The following is a 23,108-nucleotide window of genomic DNA, read 5'->3' on the forward strand; positions in this document are numbered from 1 at the left end:
AATGGTGATTAGAGAAGGAAAGAGAGAGAGAGAGAGAGAGAGAGAGAGAGAGATACTGTCAGGCAGAATGAGAGCAGAGTTCTTTGCTTTGATGTTTTCACTTTTGTTGAATGACCACAGTCCAGTGACAGAGTGCTCTCATGAGCGGCACTGCTGTCAAGTTCCAGGCAGTGTCCCTCCACATATATTCTACAGCAGGGTTTCCCAACCCTCTCCTCGGGCTCTGCCAGACGTTTCACATTTTAGTTTTAACCCTAAACTGGCAGACCTGAATCAATTAGTCAACTAATCATCAAGCAGGTGTGCCAGTTTAGGGTTAAAACAAAAATGTGAAATGTCTGGGGGAGCCCGAGGAGAGGTTTAGGAAACCCACTCTAGAGCACCGCCCACCCTCTACTTCCTCCACAGCTCCCTTGTCTGTGGATCACACTTCTGCTACTCACTCACTCACTTACTCACCCACCCACCCTCAACTCAACTCATCGCACCATAACACAACATCACTTGAAGATAGATCACACTGCTGTTTACTATCATTAGAACTCTTCAATTGGGATCACAACTCTGGTTCTGTCCCTTCACCACCATTCACATCACAGGGATTTTAATTGCGTGTCACTGGATTGTTAATGCAGTAGTTTTTTGGAATCACATTGGTTGGACTGCTGGACTGGACCGCTGGACAGGACTGCTAGACCAGACTGTTGGACCAGACTTGAACCCTATGCAGTGTATAGTAGCCTGCAGCGATGTCATCTCTTCTCTCCCCCCGCAAAGCAAAGGATCAGCCACGCACGACAAAGTCACTCTCTGACTCGTCTCCCACTACACCCTCGCTGACTTCCAGAGGCCTCAAAGTAAGAGCAGATTACTTATCTTTTCTATGGGCAATAACAAGGAAATGCCTAGGATGCTGTTATGCTGCTGTTTGTAAACATTGCTATGTGTAGAACCTCAGATAGTCAAAAGTGAAGCATTGCATTCTATCATCATTGGTTTGGAGCACAGTGCACTGTGTGTAGGTCTAATACTATAGGTTAGTGGTTCCCAACCAGAGGTACTACAACCTTGGCCTATCCACAGGGGGTACTTGTGAAGACTCATGAGACCATAGGCCTACTGGTAAAATGCAGGAGGGGATACTTCATGGGTACTCCAGGAACAGCAAACTGAGTTGGTACAGTAACCGAAAAAGTCTGGGAACCACTGTTATGCTTTTAGGATATCCAGGAAAAACTGGTTATTTTGAATATCTTTCTTTGTTTAACCATAAACTTTTCACTCCACATTGAAACCAATGTAAATGTTCCATGAGCAGACATCATCAGATTGAAATTACAGATGGTGATGAGCCCTCTTGGGCCAGGTGGCTTATGTGGGAGAAAATTTGACTAAAGGAAAATACATTTTCAGCATTGGCTGCATGCATGTAACTATTCAAAGAACATCTCTCTCACAAAGAGTCTCTCTCTCTCTCTTTGTGAGAGAGATGTCCAATACAGCCTCAACATTTACTTCCCACGATGGGTCATATAAGTCCTGGATAACTTTGGAGTTTCCATGACATCATCAGCTCCATGCTATTTTTTTCATCAGGCAGAAAGTTGCCTCGGAATTTTACTGAGAGGGGTCCTGTGTAACTTGAAATAACAAGAGGCTAATGACATATAAAACTCAGATTGGCATTGAAGATAGATATCTGACAGGATCAACAATATCAAACCCTTTGAGAGGCATGCTTTCAAGTGGGTCCTCCTGATATCACTCTGGACAAGACTCTAGCAGCACCTTTTTGCACAACGAGCCAGGCAGCGAAAAATAAACAGGAAAAAAAAAAATTGTAATAAGAGGTTAATCTGAAATGTTTACTCAAGCAGTGACACTGGTACTTTGAGAGAGTGAGCAAGAGAGCAAAATAGACCAAGACAGCGAGAGCAAAAGAGCGAGAGAGCAAGCAAAAGAAAGAGCGAGCAAAAGAGGGAGCAAGACCGAGAGAAAGAGGGAAGGAAAGATGGTGAGAGTACTTAGAGCTGGCTTGTTTTGGAACGCAGACACAGTGTCTATCACTCCGCTGGTCCAGTGGGAGAAGCTCACATTTTCCACTGGGGAAGAGCTGGTCAGCAGACAGTCCCCCATGGCATCTAACAGAGCAGGAGGGGAGCACAGAAGAACACTGGCCTGGTCCACAAACAACCACTAGCCCTTACACTCTGGGCGCAGGTGTGCAGAGGGAAAGATTTGATTGGTGTAATCAATATGGCAGTACTTTCACCTAGCCTACTAGAGAACCAGGTGGAGCTACAAGCATATTGTTTATACCCAAATCTACATGAAGTGCCTATGAGTTAGATATTATAGGGGTTATTCTTGACTGGGTTGGTCAGTGTTGGAAGGCTTGATAGACTCCGAGCAGGCCCTCTCCATCACACCAGCATCTCCCAGTGCTGGATCCATGATCCAAAGCAGAGCTTCAGGGGGTCAACAGCAAGCCTTATTTTAATGAGAGCTTACCATGGCTCCAAACACACAGACAGACTCTTTAATAAAAGAGAGCTGACAGTGTTGACACAGACTGAGAGCTTGTTGATGTCTGACGGCCCTCGACTAAAGCAATGGACTGATCCCCTCCTCCTAGACCACCTTGAACAATTCAGTTTAATCTATATCTATGGAGAGACTGGCCAATCCTCTATAGAGTCTAAAGGCGCCCGCATACTAGGTTTGGTTTGCTCCTAGCAGAACTCGGCTAGGTGAAGCAAACATCTGTGACTCGCATTGACCCTTAAAAGACTTTCACCTGAAAAATGAGAAGTGGCAATATTACTGTTTTGGCCTCTAGCTAAAACATAGCCAGTATACAGTTCCTCAAAATAGTCAGAATGAAATCAATAAATCTGTAAATTCATTTTGATGTTTTTGCCGACGAGGTCGTAGTCACAGAATTTTGAATCAAACTAAGATGTTAGTTGCAGTATTTTTCAAGTGGGAAAAAAATGCATGAAAACGAGTTGTCTCTCGTTGTATGGCAACAAATACTTCATTGAAGAATCCCGTCCATAGTTCTCACTCCTACTAGGAGTAGTAGGCTGTTGACAAATCACCTACGAAGGGGTCACCTACGAAGGGACGTAGACTTTGGCTACCGAACTTTAACGTGCCTCAAGAAAAAAAAATGCGCAAACAGCAGAAAAAATGTAACCTGCCGAAGTACAAAATGAACAAAAATGTTATAATATATGCAAACTGTTTTGACTGGGAAGCATGTAATAGGCTTTACTTGATGTGTAATGGTTTGTCCCCAGCTGGAAGAAATGCTGACGGGTAGCCTGGTCTGTAGTAAAAATAAAGCTGTCTAAACAATGCAATGAGTCTTTACATCTGTGCATGACCTTTAGTCTCTCATCCAGACTTCCATTTAAGTCTCTTATTCTTGAGAGCAATAATAGGCAAGTGCACAAAAAAACAAGAGAAAATGCATATGATCTTACATTTGTTAACTTTATCCATTGACGTGATTTCTAGATAGCACAACAGTAATCAATGTTAAATGCCTTCACTCTTGCATGCCATGGCGTAAAGGCAAAAATATTTGGCTTTGTCGGTTGAGCTCTTGTAATTGCCTGACAAAGTGCTGGTCCGTCATGGTTCCCTAGTCACATCGAAAAGCAGCATGGGCTTCAAAATGGAAGTAGGCTGTCCACTGCAGCCTGAGAACAGAGGTCAGGGCCTGGCCCAGATACTGTAGGAGAGTGACTGAGGATACATCACAGCATGAATGATTCAGTCTGCAGTGGAACACATCTCCTATTCTATCAGTAGTACACGTCTCAGCTCTACTGAAATAAATCTGCAAGGCAAGTGACAAGTGACCTGAACATCATCGGACACTATTAAAAAAGCTCAAACAATGACATTTTTGCAGGAGTGTCTCTTTAAAAAACTCACTCATACACCCTGCCTCCAACCATTCAGCAGGCAATATCCGTCAAGATTCCCAAGCTAAGCCTCTGCCAAAGTTATGACCTTTTTTGGATATGTTTAGTTTTTATCTCTGCCTCTCAGTTAATGCATGTGGTTGTTTCCTCAGTCCTTCTCTAACTTGGTGTGAGCTTCAAGTTTCATCCCAAGATGCTCTCTGCTGATAAGCGCATGCTTGTCTGCAGGACAGTGTGAAGGTCTAAGTCTTCAGTGAGAGATCATAACTAGGGCCAGGGTTTTTCCTGACCACTTGAACTGAAAATTTAAAAACACAGAATCCTTATGCAAACAGGACACAAAGTCCTTTACAAAGTGCTCATCTTGACTGCTCTGCTCTGTCATTTTAGAGGCTGGTAATGCAGTGGTCTTATTGAGGTCACTCAAGTAAAGTCCGGAGCAGGGCTGAGGGAGATTCCATTGGCAACATTCAAACAAATAGGGGAGCAGACATATAGTGGAGTTTAATGCAAACGGTATTAGAGAAATGCCTGTTATGGGTCTCATACCCAGGTCTCCAAGCCCATAGGCAGGACTGCTAACCAAAGCTCCAATATGGGTTAACTTTTTAAGGAGGAATTGTAACAGGCATACCTTGGCAAGGTTCGTTACAATACAATAATTATGACCCAGGCAGTTCTGTGAGTGTTCAGAATGTTGTCTTCGGTCATGACTTGGACTGCAAATAATGGAAACTCAAACACATGCACTTTGAAGTAAAAAAAATGCAATCACTTTGGTACAATATGTACAAGTATGTGGTACATCACAACTCTAAACCCCCCAAAAAACTAAATAGATCATCAAAATGCCTCCTGTTTTAAAACCCTAAGCACATTCTCAATTGACTGAATACCACAAACAAATTCAGTCACTTGTTCACTGCACCAAATCACTCTTTCAATTTGCATACATATTCATTAAATATAACATTTATGATGTAAAAAATAGAATTTATCAATTGACATCAATTCAAGTTGGATGGTGAAACTAAATCATATATGGATGTGGCTGTAACTATCTACATCATCATTCTCCATCAGCCACTGTGCTTCAATAGGTAGCGCGTCCAATCAAAAATTTATATTTTGTGTGTGTGATATACATATAGTTGAAGTCGGCAATTTACATACACCTTAGCCAAAATGCATTTAAACTCAGTTTTTCACAATTCCTGACATTTAATCCTAGTAAAAATTCCCTGTCTTAGGTCAGTTAGGATCACCACTTTATTTTAAGAATGTGAAATGAGAGAATTATTTCTTTCAGCTTAAATTTCTTTCATCGCATTTCCAGTGGGTCAGAAGTTTGCACTGCGTTTGAAGGTAGGCCTTGGAATACATCCACAGGTAAACCTCCAATTGATGCAAATTATAACAATTAGTCTTTCTGAAGCCATGGCATAATTTTCTGGAATTTCCAAGCTCTTTAGAGGCACAGTCAATTTAGTGTATGTAAACTTCTGACTCACTGGAATTGTGATACAGTGAAAAAATCTGTCTGTAAACAATTGTTGGAAAATGACTTGTATCATGCACAAAGTAATGTCCTAGCCGACTTGCCAAAACTATAGTTTGTTATCAAGACTGTGCTTGGAAAAAACAGCTTGGAAATTCCAGAAAATTATGTCATGGCTTCAGAAGCTTCTGATAGGTGAATTGACATAATTTCCGACAATTGGAGGTGTACCTGTGGATGTATTCCAAGGCCTACCTTCAAACTCTGTGCCTCTTCGCTAGTTGAGAACAAGTTCTCATTTACAACTGCAACCTGGCCAAGATAAAGCAAAGCAGTGCAACACAAAAGAGTTACACATGGAATAAACAAACATACAGTCAATAATACATTACAAAAAGTCTATATACAGTGTGTGCAAATGAGGTAGGATAACGGAGGTAAGGCAATAAATAGGCCATAGTGGTGAAATAATTACAATATAGCAATTAAACACTGGAGTGTTGGATGTGCAGAAGATGAGTGTACAAGTAGAGATACTGGGGTGCAAAGGAGCAAAATAGATAACAATATGGGGATGAGGTAGTTCGAAGGGCCAAGATGGCGTGGCAGTGCAGACGTGATTTGTCGCCCTCTCGTGTATTTATCGTCTTTTTTGTATATATTTCAATTTATTTTCAAACTCTTTTCCATTTTAAAATGAAATATACCTTCCGGTAACCCGCCTCACCCAATGTGACACGGATCCGCAATTTTTTAGACCTTGTAGCCAGAACAGCTAATTAGCTACTAGATATTTAGCCACTGTTAGCCACTGCTAGCAGCCTTTCCTTCTGCACAGACACCAGCCGTTTTTTTTTTTGCCTGGATAATACTTGCCAGCATCGGACTGTTTTCTCCACGACAACGCCGGATTCCTGCCATAAACCCTGGACCATTACTCCTGATCATCACAGTGAGCTAGCTGCCACCGAGTGACCCAGCCCCGACGCTAGCTCTGAGCCAGGCCCACCTCCCGGCCTACTCTGTGATCACCCAGCTACTCAGCCGATACCTTCCGGACTCTACCCCAACACGACTACAATCCACCACTCCACTGGATCCTTGCCATAAGCTCTGGACCTTTGCATCAGATCATCGCTGCTAGCTAGCTGCTACCGAGTGGCTATAGTGGCTAATTACCCTGCCCCTAAGCTAGCACCAGTTAGCCGCGAGCCGGCATCTCCCGGCTAGCAAACAAAATTACTACAATTACCTCTTTTGCCATCTGGTCTGGACCCTTTGTCGACACGACGCCCCACTGTAGCACCACGACTGGTCTGCCGACTTAACTCCATCTGCTGTGCCCTCAACCGGCCTTTGCCGGACGTCGGAGCAGACGCTTCTACTTACCCCGGCCTGCTAACTTTAAACGCCCTGTCTCCCCCGTGCTAGCGCAGTAACGACTACCCTGCGGCTTCCCTGTTCCATCTATTGCTGTTCGCTGGACCCTATGATCACTTAGCTACATAGCTGATGCCTGCTGGACTGTTCATTAATCACGGTACTCCATTTTGTTTATTTCTGTTTATCTGTCGGCCCCAACTCAGGCCCTGTGTGTAGTTAACCGACCCTCTCTGCTCATTCATCGCCATTTTACCTGTTGTTGTCTTAGCTGATTAGCTGTTGTTGTCTTACACGTTGTTGCCTTAGCAATCTCTCCCAATCAACACCTGTGACTGCTTTATGTCTCTCTCAAATGTCAATATGCCTTGGACACTGTTGTTTAGGATAGTTGTCTTAGTTTACTGCAGAGCCCCTAGTCCCACTCAACGTGCCTCAGATACCTCCTTTGTCCCACCTCCCACACATGTGGTGACCTCACCCAGCATAACTAGCCCGTCCAGAGATGCAAGCTCTCATCACTCGATGCCTGGGTTTACCTCCACTGTACCCACACCCCACCATACCCCTGTCTGTACATTATACCCTGAATCTATTCTACCACACCCAGAAATCTGCTGCTTTTATTCTCTGTCCCCAACACACAAGACAACCAGTTTTGATATCCTTTAGCCGTACCCTCATCCTACTCCTCTGTTCCCCGGGTGATGTGGAGGTTAACCCAGGCCCTGCGTGTCCCCAGGCACTCTCATTTGTTGACTTCTAACTGAAAAAGCCTTGGTTTCATGCATGTTAACATCTGAAGCCTCCTCCCTAAGTTTGTTTTACTCACTGCTTTAGCACACTCCGCCAACCCTGATATCCTTGCCATGTCTGAATCCTGGATTAGGAAGGCCACCAAAAATTCTGAAATTTCCATCCCCAACTACAAAATTTTTCCATCAAGATAGAACTGCCAAAGGGGGAGAAGTTGCAGTCTACTGCAGAGATAGCCTGCAGAGTTATAGGCCTATGGGCTAGGCTACATGAGGTGTGCGACTATGATTTGAAAGAGTAGCATAAAAAGGCATTGTTTCTTATGCTGGGCATAATTCACAAGTGATAATATATATGATTCACAAGTGATACAGTAGATACAGACTATTCTGTTCTGTCATGGTATCCAGGTCTATGCCCAAACAGTTCGAGCTCCTAGTTTTAAAAGTTAATCTCTCCAGAAATAAGTCTCTCACTGTTGCCACCTGTTATAGACCCCCCCTCAGCTCCCAGCTGTGCCCTGGACACCATATGTGAATTGATTGCCCCCCATCTATCCTCAGAGTTCGTTCTGTTAGGTGACCTAAACTGGGATATGCTTAACACCCCAGCTGTCCTACAATCTAAGCTAGATGACCTCAATCTCACACAAATTATCAAGGAACCCACCAGGTACAACCCTAAATCCGTAAACATGGGCACCCTCCAAGATATTATCCTGACCAACTTGCCCTCCAAATAGACCTCTGCTGTTTTCAATCAGGATCTCAGCAATCACTGCCTCATTGCCTGCATCCGCTATGGGTTTGCGGTCAAACGACCACCCCTCATCACTGTCAAACACTCCCTAAAACACTTCTGCGTGCAGGCCTTTCTAATCGACCTGGCCCGGGTATCCTGGAAGGATATTGACCTCATCCCGTCAGTAGAGGATGCCTGGTCGTTCTTTAAAAGTAATTTCCTCACCATCTTAAATAAGCATGCCCCTTTGAAAAAAATGTAGAACTAAGAACAGATATAGCCCTTGGTTCACTCCAGACCTGACTGCCCTCGACCAGCACAAAAACATCCTGTGGCGGACTGCACTATCAACGAATAGTCCCCGCGATATATGATGTAGCGTTAAGATTTCCTTTCACTGGAACTAAGGGGCATAGCCTATTCCATGACAAACGGCCCCAAACGTTCCTCCTCCATCAAACATTACAGTTGACACTATGCATTGGGCTGGTAGTGTTCTCCTGGCATTAGCAAAAGCCAGATTAGTCCGTCGGACTACCAGATGGTGAAGCGTTATTCATCACTCCAGAGAACCTGTTTCCGAGTCCAATGGCGAGGAGCTTTATGCCACTCAGCTGACACTTGGTATTGCGCATGGTGATCTTAGGCTTGTGTGCGGCTGCTCGGCAATGGAAACCCATTTCATGAAGCTCCCAACGAACAGTTATTGTGCTGACATTGCTTCCAAAGGCATTTTGGAACTCGGTAGTGAGTGTTGCAACCGAGGACATACAATTTTTACACGATATGTGCTTCAGCACTCGGCGGTCCCGTTCTGTGAGCTTGTGTGACCTAACACTTCATTGTTGCTCCTAGATGTTTCAACTTCACAGAAACAGCACTAAACAGTTGACCAGGGTAGCTCTAAGCAGGGCAGAAATTTGACTGACTGACTTGTTGGAAAGGTGGCATCCTATGACAGTGCCACGTTGATAGTCAATGAGCTCTTCAGTACGGGCCAGTCTACTTTCAATGTTTGTCTATGGAGATTGCATGGCTGTGGGCTCGATTTTATACACCTGTCAGCAACGGGTGTGGCTGTCATTGCCAAATCTATTCATTTGAAGGTGTGTGTGTGTGTGTGTGTGTGTGTAGACAGTATGTACTGATTGATTCTGGGTACTAACTCCTTAACTTGGGATAGGGTTAATTTTCAGGTATCCTATTGAAATATTGAGTCTTTAGGTTTAGAGGGTCTATACCAGAAGTTATCTGTAGGAGGAAAGTTTGGAATGTACTGTGTGTAGGGAAAGTGATCACATGTGGCAGGCATTGATAAGGAGAGATGGCTGTGGATTAGTGATGAAGGGGGTCGAGGTCTGGTCACATTAAGGGAGAAAAAGGTTTATGGCCCGTTACACTTAGTTTCCTGCCTAGCAATAAAGATAACATGTTTGTTCAGATGAGTAGGAGGAGATTCCGCTTAGGAGAAAGGGTTAAATATCAGTGCTTGTGTGAAATGCCGTTGTCTAATGCAGCTGTATTGATCGTCTGGGAAGAAAAACTTGGTTTGAGCTTTCATAGAGTCCGTTGAGTTTTTACTCTGAGAATTAGAACAGTAAAAGTGTACAGCAGTAGCTATTTAGGATGAGCCAGGGCTAGAATACAGTATATACATGAAAGTGGGCAAGTCAGTATGTAAACATTAGTAAAGTGACCAGTGTTCAGTTTAAAAGCAGTCTGAGGTGCATGGTAGCTTACCGGGTGGTAGCCGGCTACTGACAGTGTCTGAGATTCAGGGCAGGGTACTAGGCGGAGGCCAGCTAGTGGTGACTGTTTAAAATCAGTCTCTCGGCCCCAGCTTTGATGCACCTGTACTGTCTCCTCCTTCTAGATGGTAGCGGGGTGAACAGGTCGTGGCTCGGGAGGCTGGGGTCCTTGATGATTTTCTTGGCCTTCCTGTGACACCGGGTGCTGTCGATGTCCTGGAGGGAAGTGTGCCCTCGACGATGCATTGGGCTGACCGCACCACCCTCTGGAGAGCTCTGCGATTACGGACGGGGCAATTGCCATACCAGGAAGTGATGCAGCCCGACAGGATGCTCTAAATAGTGCATTCGTGAGGGTATTAGGGGCCAAGACAAATTTCTTCAGCCTCCTGAGGTTAAAGAGGTGCTGTTGTGCCTTCACCACACTGTCTGTGTAAAGGGATCATTTCAGGTCGCCGTTGTGGATGGGGGCGTGCTCTCTTTGTTGTCTTCTGTAGTCGACCATCAGCGCCTTCTTTTTTTTATACCCCCCTTTTTCTCCCCTACTTTAAAAAAAATCTTGTCTCATTGCTGCAACTCCTCAACGGCCTCAGGAGAGGTGATACCCTCAGTGGAGTCATGCGTAATCCGAAACATGGCCCTCCTAACTGCGCTCCTTAACACCCGCCAGCTTAACCCGGAAGGAAGCCAGCCGCACCAATGTGTCCGAGGAAACACCTTTCAACTGGCGACCGGGGTCACCCTGCAGGCACCCGGCCCGCCAAAAGGAGTTGCTAGAGCGCGATGAGCCAAGTAAAGCCGCACCAGCCAAACCCTCACCTAACCCTGACAATGCTGGGCCAATTGTGTGCCGTCCTATGGGACTCCCGGCCAGTTGTGGCACAGCCGGGAATGAACCCGGGTCTGTAGTAACACCTTTAGCACTGCGATGCATTGCCTTAGACTGCTGCGCCACTCGGGAGGCTCCAGCTCTTTCTTTCTGTTGACGTTGAGGGAGAGGTTATTTTCTTGGCACCACTCCACCACCGTTCTCACCTCCTGCCTGTAGGCCGTCTTGTCATTGTTGGTAATCAGGCCTACCACTGTTGTGTTGTCAGCAAACTTGATGATTGAGTTGGAGACATGCGTGGCCACACCGATATGGGTGAACCGGGAGAACAGGAGGGGGCTGAGCATGCACCCCAGTGAGGCCTCCATGCTGAGGATATCATCGCTCAGGCTAAGACCCAAATGCAGACACACAGGAGGTGGAGAGTACGAGTCTCAGAGTTTATTATAGTACAATGGGCAGGTAAAAGGTCATTCGAGGCAGGAAAAGAGTTGTAATCCAAACCAGAGTCAGGCAGGTACAGGACGGCAGGCAGGATCAGGGTCAGGACAGGTAGAAAGGTCAGAACTGGGGAGACTACGAAAAACAAAGCAGGAGACAAAGGGTTTAGATGTCTAAGTGTAATCCTATACACATGAAAAGTGGGATGTCTACTGAGGGTGCGGGGCAACAGAAGATGAACAGCAGAGGGGCAAAATTTTAGGGATGGGAAAACTACTGATGAAACGGGGGTAAAGTTTATGGGACTCCACCCGGTGGGGCAGGTCCCGAGTGTAAAGCCATACCCTCTGCCTGAGCCGATAGCGGGGCGCAGGGGTCCGGTGGCGATCTACCTGTAACCGATACCTGGATATGGTCTTCAGAAGAGTGGCCCGGGCTCTCTTCCAGGTACGGCAACAGCAGTGGATGAACATCTGGGCAGAAGGTGTGCTGACTTCTTGCTCAGGGAAGAGCGGGGGCTGATATCTCAAGGAGCCTTCGAAGGGTGAGAGACCATTGGCTGAGCAGGGAAGGGTGTTACGGGCATATTCCACCCACACGAGTTGCTGACTCCAGATGGTGGTGTTGGCAGAGTAGAGGCAATAAAGAGCCGGGGAAAAGACAAGGATGTCGTCGACAAAGACAAACATGAACCGGTTCAGCATGTCCCAGAGCACATCGTTGACCAGGACCTGGAAGACAGTGGGAGCGTTGGTCAGTCCAAATGGCTCAACCAAGTACTCATAGTGCCCAATAGCCGTGTTAAAAGCTGTCTTCTACTCGTCTCCTTCCTGTATCCGGAACACTTACCATTTGGTTCGGATACAGAAGCTCCAACTTTGAGAAGATTGTCGCTCCCTGAAGCCGATGAGATGAGCGGTAGACGGTAAAGTGTTTTAACCGTGATGTCATTAAGGCCCCGGTAGTCAATACACGGGCGCAGGGTATTGTCCTTCTCCACAAAGAAGAACCCTGCACTGGTGGGAGAGGCAGATGGACGAACAATCCCTGCAGCGAGAGAGTCCTCAATGTACTCCTCCATAGCCTTGGTTTCCGGACCCGGCAGGGAAACCAAGGCTATGTGGGTGTAGTGCCCGGGAGAAGATCAATGGTGCAGTCGTAGGGTCAATACAGAGTGAGAGACGTAGCGCGGGCCTTGTTGAAGATCTCCAAGAGGTCAAGATACTACGCGGGAATGGCGGAGAGATCCAAGGCTTCTCCGAAGCCTGCAGGACAACGTCCTGGGGCAGGCTGTGCTGACTTACGACACTGCGCATGACAGAACGGGCTCCAACCCACGATAGAACCAGTAGCCCAGTTGATCAGAGGATTGTGCTCCTCGGAGGCATGAATACCCCAAAACCACAGGTACATGGGGAGATTCTATGAGCAGGAACTGCATACACCAACTGTGATTTCCTAATACTCGTAGGTTGATAGGAACCGTATTGCGGGTGACTCTGCCAATAGAGTGCCCATCTAGCGCTCTGACGTCCATGGGAATGGAGAGGGATTGAGTGGAGATTCCCAGCTCCCGACACCAAGGTAGCGTAGATAAAGCTCTCGTCAGCCCCAGAGTCAATGAGCACCCGGAGAGATTTGGCCTGGTCACCCCACAAAAGGTTGGCATGGAGAGGGGTACCTACTGGTGAACCTGGTCTTTTTAATGGACAGGTGGAAATATAATGTCCTGTAGTCCCGCAATACAGACAGCTCCTGGTGCTCAATCTACGTAAATGTTCATCCGGAGACAATCTAGCCCTTCCCAGTAGTTTGGGCTGTGGGGGAGGTGAGTCAACCGCCCTCATGGATTCCCGTGGGCACTCGGGTGACCTCGGAGTCTTTCGGTAAGGTGGAAGTCGGGAACTTCCGGGATTACTCGGAGGTGAGGTGGGAGCAGTGGATGAGCGAGTGTGACCAGGAACCAACCTCTTCTCCCTCCTACGTTCCCGTAGCCGCCCATCGATCCTTACGGTCAAGGGGATGAGGTAATCGAGGTCCATGTGAAGCTCCCGGGCTGCAAGCTCGTCTGTAACCTCTTCCGGTAATCCATTAACCTGTCTAGGCTAGGCGGGACGAATTCGTCCCACCTACGTAACAGCCACTTGCAGCCTGTGGCGCGATTTTCAAAATCTTAAAAATCCTATTACTTCAATTTCTCAAACATATGACTATTTTACAGCCATTTAAAGATAAGACTCTCGTTAATCTAACCACACTGTCCGATTTCAAAAAGGCTTTACAACGAAAGCAAAACATTAGATTATGTCAGCAGAGTACCAAGCCAGAAATAATCAGACACCCATTTTTCAAGCCAGCATATAATGTCACCAAAACCCAGAAGACAGCTAAATGCAGCACTCACCTTTGATGATCTTCATCAGATGACAACCCTAGGACATTATGTTATACAATACATGCATGTTTTGTTCAATCAAGTTCATATTTATATCAAAAACCAGCTTTTTACATTAGCATGTGACGTTCAGAACTAGCATACCCCCCGCAAACTTCCGGGGAATTCGCTAACATTTTACTAAATTACTCACGATAAACGTTCACAAAAAGCATAACAATTATTTTAAGAATTATAGATACAGACCTCCTCTATGCACTCGATATGTCCGATTTTAAAATAGCTTTTTGGTGAAAGCACATTTTGCAATATTCTAAGTACATAGCCCAGGCATCACGGGCTCGCTATTTAGACACCCGGCAAGTTTAGCACTCACCATAATCATATTTACTATTATAAAAATTTCATTACCTTTTGTTGTCTTCGTCAGAATGCACACCCAGGACAGCTACTTCAATAACAAATGTTGGTTTGGTCCAAAATAATCCATCGTTATATCCGAATAGCGGCGTTTTGTTCGTGCGTTCCAGACACTATCCGAAATAGTAAAGAAGTGTCACGCGCATGGCGCAATTCCTGACAATAAAATTCAAAGTATTCCATTGCCGTACGTCGAAGCATGTCAACCGCTGTTTAAAATCAATTTTTACGTCATTTTTCTCGTAGAAAAGCGATAATATTCCGACAGGGAATCTCCTTTTCGGCAAACAGAGGAAAAAATCCCAAAGGCGGAGGCGGTCGGGGTCACGCGCATAAGCTAGTGTCTCTTGATGGGCCACTTGAGAAAGGCGATAATGTGTTTCAGCCTGGGGCTGGAATGACGACATTCTGTTTTTTCCCGGGCTCTGAGAGCCTATGGAAGACGTGGGAAGTGTCACGTTAGAGCAGAGATCCTTAGTAAATGATAGAGATGGCAAAGAAGTTCCAGAAATGGTCAGACAGGCCACTTCCTGTAAAGGAATCTCTCAGGTTTTGACCTGCCATTTGAGTTCTGTTATACTCACAGACACCATTCAAACAGTTTTAGAAAATTTAGGGTGTTTTCTATCCATATGTAATAAGTATATGCATATTCTAGTTACTGAGTAGGAGTGGTAACCAGATTAAATCGGGTATGTTTTTTATTCAGCCGTGTCAATGCTGCCCCCTAGCCCTAACAGGTTAAGGAACGTGTCAAAAAGGGCATCCAGGTTCCAGGCTCTCTCAGCTATCAACGTGTGAAAATCCACCGCAGAGTCTGCCACACTAAAGGAGTCTTGACATAGTTGGAGCAGCTTACGAGCAGGCTCTCTCCCAGACAATGGAAAATCTAACACTTTTTGTACCTCCGCCATAAACTCCTCCAGACTGAGGCAAACGGTGGACTGTTGATCCCACACCGCCGTAGCCCAGGAACATGCTGGTAAGACTTGGCAAGAATGCAGGTATAAATACACGGGATAATTAGGGGAGATGGGAGACACCTGGTGGGGGGTGGAGACGAGCACAAATACAGGTGGAACAGCTCAGGGTGTGACAGCGGATCAGCGTGGCGCAGGTGTTGTTGCCTACCTTCACCACTTGGGGCCAGCCCGTCAGGAAGTCCAGGACCCAGTTGCACAGGGAGGGGCTCAGACCCAGGGCCCTGACCTTAGTGATGAGCTTGGATGCCACTATAGTGTTGAAGGCTGAGCTGCAGTCGATGAACAGCATTCTTGTATAGGTGTTTCCCTTGTCCAGGTGGGATAGGACAGTGTGCAGTGCAATGGCGGTTGAGTCGTCTGAGGATCTGTTTTATTTTTTAATCCTTTATGTAACTAGCCAAGTCAGTTAGGAACAAAATCTTATTTACAGTGACGGCCTACACTGGCCAAACCCGGATGACGCTGGGCCAATTGTGCTCCGCCCTATTGGACTCCCAATCCGGCTGTTTGTGATACAGCCTGGAATCAAACCAGGGTGTCTGTAGTGACGCCTCTAGCACTGAGATGCAGTGCCTTAGACCTCTGCGCCACTCGGGCGGTATGCAAATTGTAGTGGGTCTAGGTTGTCGGGTAAGATGGAGGTGATATGGTCCTTAACTAGCATCTTAAAGCACTTCATGATGACATAATTGAGTGCTACAGGGCGATAGTTATTTAGTTCAGTTACTGTACCTTTACTTTCTTGAGTACAGTAACAATGGTGGACATTTTGAAGGAAGTGGGGACAACAAACTGGGATATGGAGATATTGAATATGTCCGTAAACACTCCAGGCAGCTGGTCTGCACATGGTCTGAGAACGCGGCTTCGAATGCCGTCTAGGCCGGCAGCCTTACAAGGGTTAAAATGCTTAAATGACTAGAGTATGTTCTATAGTTGCCATGGTGCCCTAGTAGCAGCTCCTATAAATGTGTACATACTTAGTAATTTGTTAGGCGTTTTTTAATCAGCTCTTTTGTTTTTGATAACATTGAGTTTTATTGCATTTTCTGTATCTGGTGTATTTGAGCCACATTTGAGCCAGATTGACTAACAGGTTAACACTTTTTGGCTTGGCTAGCTAGCTAGCTAGCTAGCTAAATGGCTAATGTTTTTGTTTGCGAAAAACATCTGAACACAGTACCAGCTATTCTGAGAACATCATTTGAGGAGTCGCCTGAAACGGGAGAGGAATGGCAGATGGAGGAATACAGCAGTGCTGAGGCAGAGGGCTCGTAGTGAGGACAACTGGGTACTATTCTGAATTCTGTGTTGAAGAGCTTTCTGAGGCATCACCCAAGTGGGTGCTACACAGAGTGGAAGAGAAATGGTTATACAATTGAGTCTGGTTCCCAGACTTGTCCTCTACAAGATCATCAGCAGACTCCATCACCATCATTTACCAACCTCTGACCAGCTCTCTCCGCTCAAGCCATGAACTGAGCCTCTCCATCTTCGGAGGATGCAGCTTTCATATTGCTTGTTTGTTTTTTACTCTTGAAGCGCTTTGAGATTCTGTGAAAAGCGCTATGGCAATGTAATTAATTATTATTATAATCAGCAAACAATGTCTCTTGCAGTCCGACTGACGAATTTGGGTTTGGGGGATACAAGGAGAATGCTACCTGCCCCAATGCATAGTGCCAACTGTAAAGTTTGATGGAGGAGGAATAATGGTCTGGGGCTGTTTTTCACGGTTCGGGCTCGGCCCCTTAGTTCCAGTGAAGGGACATCTTAACGCAACAGCATATAATGATTCTGTGCTTCCAACTTTGTGGCAACAGTTTGGGGAAGCCCTTTCCTGTTTCAGCATGACAATGCCCAGTGCACAAAGCAAGGTCCATACAGAAACGGTAAACGGTTTGTCGAGATCGGTGTGGAAGAACTTGACTGGCCCGCACAGAGCCCTGACCTCAACTCCATCGAACACCTTTGGGATGAATTAGAATGCCGACTGTGAGCCAGAACTAATAGCCCAACATCAGTGGCTGAATGGAAGCAATTCCCCACAACAGTGTTCCAACATCTAGCGGAAAGAGTTGAGGCTGTTAAAACCGCAAAGGAGGGACCAACTCCATATTAATGCCCATGACTTTGGAATGAGATGTTTGACGAGCAGGTGTCCACATACCTTTGGCTATATAGTGTGTAAATATTGTTTTATAAAGTGCTGAACAATGTAAAATTCTAAATTTTTACCTCATACATATATCAATTTTACATCAATTTCTATTGGCAGGTAAAACCAAATCATATATGAATGTGGCTGTAAATACTACATAATCATTCTCCATCAGCCAGTAATAGGACACGTTGGAAAGAGTCACTGTGCTAACAATTGGAATTATAGTGTATTGTACAAGGCACTGATGAAATACCTGGGTTGTATATAACAATATATTCCACTCATTATCTGAATTTCATTGATACACTCACTGTAACTGATGAATTTCAAGCAGAGAGACAGGCTATACTGTACCAGTTGACAAGTCGCATAGAAAAGTTTATCTTGCACAACGTTGCGTGGGGCAGAAATGCCATATAACACCACAGTATGTTTTCAGTTGCCAATTACTTTACAATACCCTCATTTGGTTTGGACACACCCACTCATTCCAGGGTTTTTCCTTATTTTTACTATTTTCTACATTGTAGAATAATTGTGAAGACATCAAAACTATGAAATAACACATGGAATCATGTAGTAATCAAAAAGTGTTAAACAAATCAAAATATTTTTTATATTTGAGATTTTTCAAAGTAGCCACTCTTTGCCTTGATGACAGCTTTGCACACTCTTGGCATTCTCTCAACCAGCTTCGTGAGGTAGTCACCTGGAATGCATTTCAATTAACAGGTGTGCATTGTTAAGTTAATTTGTGGCATTTCTTTCCTTAATGCGTTTCAGCCAATCAGTTGTGTTGTGACAAGGTAGGGATGATACACAGAAGACAGCCTTATTTTGTAAAAGACCAAGTCCATATTATGGCAAGAAATGCTCAAATAAGCAAAGACATGGTTACATTAAGACATGATGGTCAGTTAATCTGGAAAATGTAAAGTACTTTGAAAGTTTCTTCAAGTGCAGTCGTAAAAACCATCAAGCGCTGTGAAACTGGCTCTCGAGGACAGCCACAGGAAAGGAAGATCCAGAGTTACATCTGCTGCAGAGGATCATTTCATTCGAGTTAACTACACCTCAGATTGCAGCCCAAATAAATGCTTCACATAGTTCAAATCAAATGTATTTATATAGCCCTTCTTACATCAGCTGATATCTCAAAGTGCTGTACAGAAACCCAGCCTAAAACCCCAAACAGCAAGCAATGCAGGTGTAGAAGCACAGTGGCTATGAAAAACTCCCTAGAAAGGCCAAAACCTAGGAAGAAACCTAGAGAGGAACCAGGCTATGAGGGGTGGCCAGTCCTCTTCTGGCTGTGCCGGGTGGAGATTATAACAGCACATGGCCTAGATGTTCAAATGTTCATAAATGACCAGCATTGTCAAATAATAATAATCATAGTAGTTGTCAAGGGTGCAACAAGTCAGCAACACAAGAGTAAGTGTCAGTTGGCTTTTTCATAGCCGATCTTTGAGAGTATCTCTACCGCTCCTGCTGTCTCTAGAGAGTTGAAAACAGCAGGTCTGGGACAGGTAGCACGTCCGGTGAATAGGTCAGGGTTCCAGCAGGTTTGGGACAACAGGTCTGGGACAGGTAGCACGTCTGGTGAACAGGTCAGGGTTCCATAGCTGCAGGCAGAACAGTTGGAACTGGAGCAGCAGCACAGCCAGGTGAACTGGGGATAGCAAGGAGTCATCAAGCCAGGTAGTCCTGAGGCATGGTCCTAGGGCTCAGGTCCTCCGAGAGAGAGAAAGAAAGAAGGAGAAAGAGAGAATTAGAGAGAGCATATTTAAATTCACACAGGACACCGGAAAAGACAAGAGAAATCCTCCAGATGTGACAGACTGACCCTAGCCCCCTGACACATCAACTACTGCAGCATAAATACTGGAGGCTGAGACAGGAGGGGTCAGGAGACCAAGTAACAGACGTCTCAACATGATCTATTCAGAGGAGACTGCTTGAATCAGGCCTTCATGTTTGAATTGCTGCGAAGAAACCACTGCTAAAGGACACCAATAATAAGAAGAGACTTACTTGAGCCAAGAAACACGAACAATGGACATTAGGCCGGTGGAAATCTGTCCTTTAGTCTGATGAGTCCAAATTTGCGATTTTTGGTTCCAACCGCCGTGTCTTTGTGAGACGAAGAGCGAAGAGTAGTGAACGGATGATCTCCGCATGTGTGGTTCCCACCGTGAAGCATGGAGAAGGAGGTGTGATGGTGTGGGGGTGCTTTGCTGGTGATTTATTCAGAATTCAAGGCACACTTAACCAGCTTGGCTACCACAGCATTCTGCAGCGATACTCAATCCCATCTGGTTTGCGCTTAGTCCCACTATACATTTACATTTACGTCATTTAGCAGACGCTCTTATCCAGAGCGACTTACAAATTGGTGCATTCACCTTATGATATCCAGTGGAACAACCACTTTACAATAGTACATCTATATCTTTTTTTTTGGGGGGGGGGGGGGGTTAGAAGGATTACTATATCCTATCCCAGGTATTCCTTAAAGAGGTGGGGTTTCAGGTGTCTACGGAAGGTGGTGATTGACTCTGCTGTCCTGGCGTCGTGAGGGAGCTTGTTCCACCATTGGGGTGCCAGAGCGGCGAACAGTTTTGACTGGGCTGAGTGGGAACTGTGCTTCCGCAGAGGTAGGGGGGCCAGCAGGCCAGAGGTGGATGAACGCAGTGCCCTTGTTTGGGTGTAGGGCCTGATCAGAGCTTGAAGGTACGGAGGTGCCGTTCCCCTCACAGCTCCGTAGGCAAGCACCATGATCTTGTAGCAGATGCGAGCTTCAACTGGAAGCCAGTGGAGTGTGCGGAGGAGCGGGGTGACGTGAGAGAACTTGGGAAGGTTGAACACCAGACGGCCTGCGGCGTTCTGGATGAGTTGTAGTGGTTTAATGACACAGGCAGGGAGCCCCACCAACAGGGAGTTGCAGTAATCCAGACGGGAGATGACAAGTGCCTGGATTAGGACCTGCGCCGCTTCCTGTGTAAGGCAGGGTCGTACTCTGCGAATGTTGTATAGCATGAACCTACAGGATCGGGTCACCGCCTTGATGTTAGCGGAGAACGACAGGGTGTTGTCCAGGGTCACGCCAAGGCTCTTAGCACTCTGGGAGGAGGACACATTGGAGTTGTCCACCGTGATGGCGAGATCATGGAAAGGGCAGTCCTTCCCCGGGAGGAAGAGCAGCTCCGTCTTGCCAAGGTTCAGCTTGAGGTGGTGATCCGTCATCCACACTGATATGTCTGCCAGACATGCAGAGATGCGATTCGCCACCTGGTTATCAGAAGGGGGAAAGGAGAAGATTAGTTGTGTGTCGTCTGAATAGCAACTATCATTTGTTTTTCAACAGGACAATGGCCCAACCCTCCTCCAGGCTGTGTAAGGGTTATTTGATCAAGGGTAGTGATGGAGTGCTGCATCAGATGACCTGGCCTCCACAATCACCCGACCTGAACCCAATTGAGATGGTTTGGGAAGAGTTGGTTCACAGAGTGAAGAAAAGAAGCCAACAAGTGCTCAGCATATGTGGGAACTCCTTCAAGACTGTTGGAAAAGCATTCCAGGTGAAGCTGGTTGAGAGAATGCCATGAGTGTGCAAAACTGTCATCAAGGAAAATGGTGGCTGCTATGAAGAATCTAAAATATATTTTGATTTGTTTAACACTTTTTTTGATTTCATGTGTTATTTTATAGTTTTGATGTCTTCACTATTATTCTACAATGTTGAAAATAGTAAAAAAAAAAAAAAAAAAAAAAAAAAACTTGAATGAGTAGGTGTGTCCAAACTTTTGACTGGTACTGTATGTACTGTAAAAGGAAAATGAATCTCTAAGACTGACATATTTCTCAACATGCTCACAACCTGCTTTTGGATACGAATATATTATTTATATAAATTGCATGTCAAATACTGTATGGAATTTACTTAGACTGACCATTATGTCATTGTATCATTATTTGATGTATTGCTGACAAAAATAAATGTTCTCATGGTATTTCACTCAACTTTGATATTAAATAAATGGCTCTGGGGTGAAATGTGTGTGAAACCCCGAAGAATGCACAATCAAAGGTTCTGAACATAGGGGGCATTACAAGTGTCATCTGTCCTAACACGTACCTATTTTATTCCTGTTCATTAAAGCCCAATAAGCATAGGTTGATTTAAAATACAATCCCAGGCAAAAGTTACACGAAGAAGACATTACACCTCATTGTTGAAGATCATTCAAACTACTCATGTTTCTGCATTTTGTAAGTGACATATCTTTTCTGTTTGTTTTCAGCATGAAAGAGTGTCCAGGTAAGCTGCTTTCATCTCAGTTCACTTTATCAAAGGTTTTCACTACCAGGCATTCATGCACATCCTAACAGCCATTGGTCAACTTTATTACTCAGGCCTCCTTTGCAACTGACCTTTTTATTACAGTTAGGGTCAAAAGTATATTGATGATCAAGCTCTGACACAGTGAAGTAGGTTCAGTCATTTGTTATCTTTCCCTCAGACTGGACTCGTCTGGTGCTTACGACCGAGAGGCCTATGATGCTCGCAGGGAAAACAGAATGGCAGCTCGGAAAAAGGCTGAGGAAGAGGCAGGATGCACTGACTATAAGAAGGTAACCTGTAATGCAAAATTCTCCAACAGTTTCTTAAAGCTAGCAAACTGGCATAGGTAGCTAACAATCTGTTGTGACATCTGTTATGTCATGATAATGACAGTATTATGTAGCCTTTATGACAGAGGGTTCAAGTAAAGTGTAGTAGAAAAATACTGTGGCATGTTGTGATATTCTGTGTCTGTTTGCTGTTGCATCTTTTATATTGCAGATGTACGAGGAGGCCATGTCTACAAATGAGAGACTCAAGTCCCGGCTGCAGGGCAGCAAACAGGAGCTGGTGTTGGTGCAGACTCAGCTGGAGAAAGTCACACAGGTGATTATCCCTAACTGGTATTCATCCGCCACACAAAATAGTTCAAACCCTCATCCCAAAATCAAATAAAACTGATGAAAATGACCAGATTGCAGAAAAGTCCAATGAATACGTACACTACATGGTATGTGTACCTGCTTGTCGAACATCTCATTTCGAAGTCATGGGCATTAATATGGAGTTGGTCCCCCTTTGCTGCTATAACAGCCTCCACTCTTCTGGGAAAGCTTTCCACTAGACGTTGGAATATTGCTGTGGGGACTTGCTTCCATTCAGCAACGAGCATTATTGACGTCTGGCACTAATGTTGGGTGATTAGGCATGGCTCACAGTCAGCATTCCAATTCATCCCAAAGGTGTTTGATGGGGTTGAGGTCAGGGCTCTGTGCGGGCCAGTCAAGTTCTTACACATCGATCTCAACAAACCATTTCTGTATGGACCTCGGTTTGTGCACAGGGTTATTATCATGCTGAAACAGAAAAGGGCCTTCCCCAAATTGTTGCCACAAAGTTGGAAGCACAGAATGGTCTAGAATGTCATTGCATGCTGTAGTGTTAAGATTTCCCTTCACTGGAACAAAGGCGCCTACTGTAGCACGAATCATGAAAAACAGCCCCAGACCATTATTCTTCTTCCACCAAACTTTACATTTGGCACTATGCATTGGGGCAGGTAGCGTTCTCCTGGCATCCGCCAAACCCAGATTCGTCCGTCGTACTGCCAGATGAGGAAGAGCGATTCATCACTCCAGAGAACCCATTTCCGCCAATAGCAGCGAGCTTTACACCAGTCCAGCTAATGCTTTGCATTGCACATGGTGATCTTAGGCTTATATGCAGCTGCTCGGCCATGGAAACGAATTTCAT

General features: G+C 45.3%; 1 protein-coding gene across 1 annotated transcript in view; it reads left to right on the forward strand.

Annotated features, from left to right (window-relative positions):
* The first annotated feature begins 345 nt into the window (after positions 1 to 345).
* Positions 346 to 23,108, forward strand: part of LOC106582710 (protein phosphatase 1 regulatory subunit 12B) — a 35,649-nt gene continuing 12,886 nt past the window's right edge. Inside the window, exons 1-4 of the mRNA XM_014166045.2 lie at positions 346 to 857; positions 21,595 to 21,611; positions 21,814 to 21,925; positions 22,137 to 22,241. Coding sequence (XP_014021520.1) covers positions 750 to 857; positions 21,595 to 21,611; positions 21,814 to 21,925; positions 22,137 to 22,241 — 342 coding nt within the window. The 5' untranslated portion in view covers positions 346 to 749. The remainder of the gene's footprint in view (positions 858 to 21,594; positions 21,612 to 21,813; positions 21,926 to 22,136; positions 22,242 to 23,108) is intronic.

This window comes from Salmo salar, chromosome ssa22, assembly GCF_905237065.1.
Source record: "Salmo salar chromosome ssa22, Ssal_v3.1, whole genome shotgun sequence".
In the NCBI taxonomy this organism is placed as follows: domain Eukaryota; kingdom Metazoa; phylum Chordata; class Actinopteri; order Salmoniformes; family Salmonidae; genus Salmo; species Salmo salar.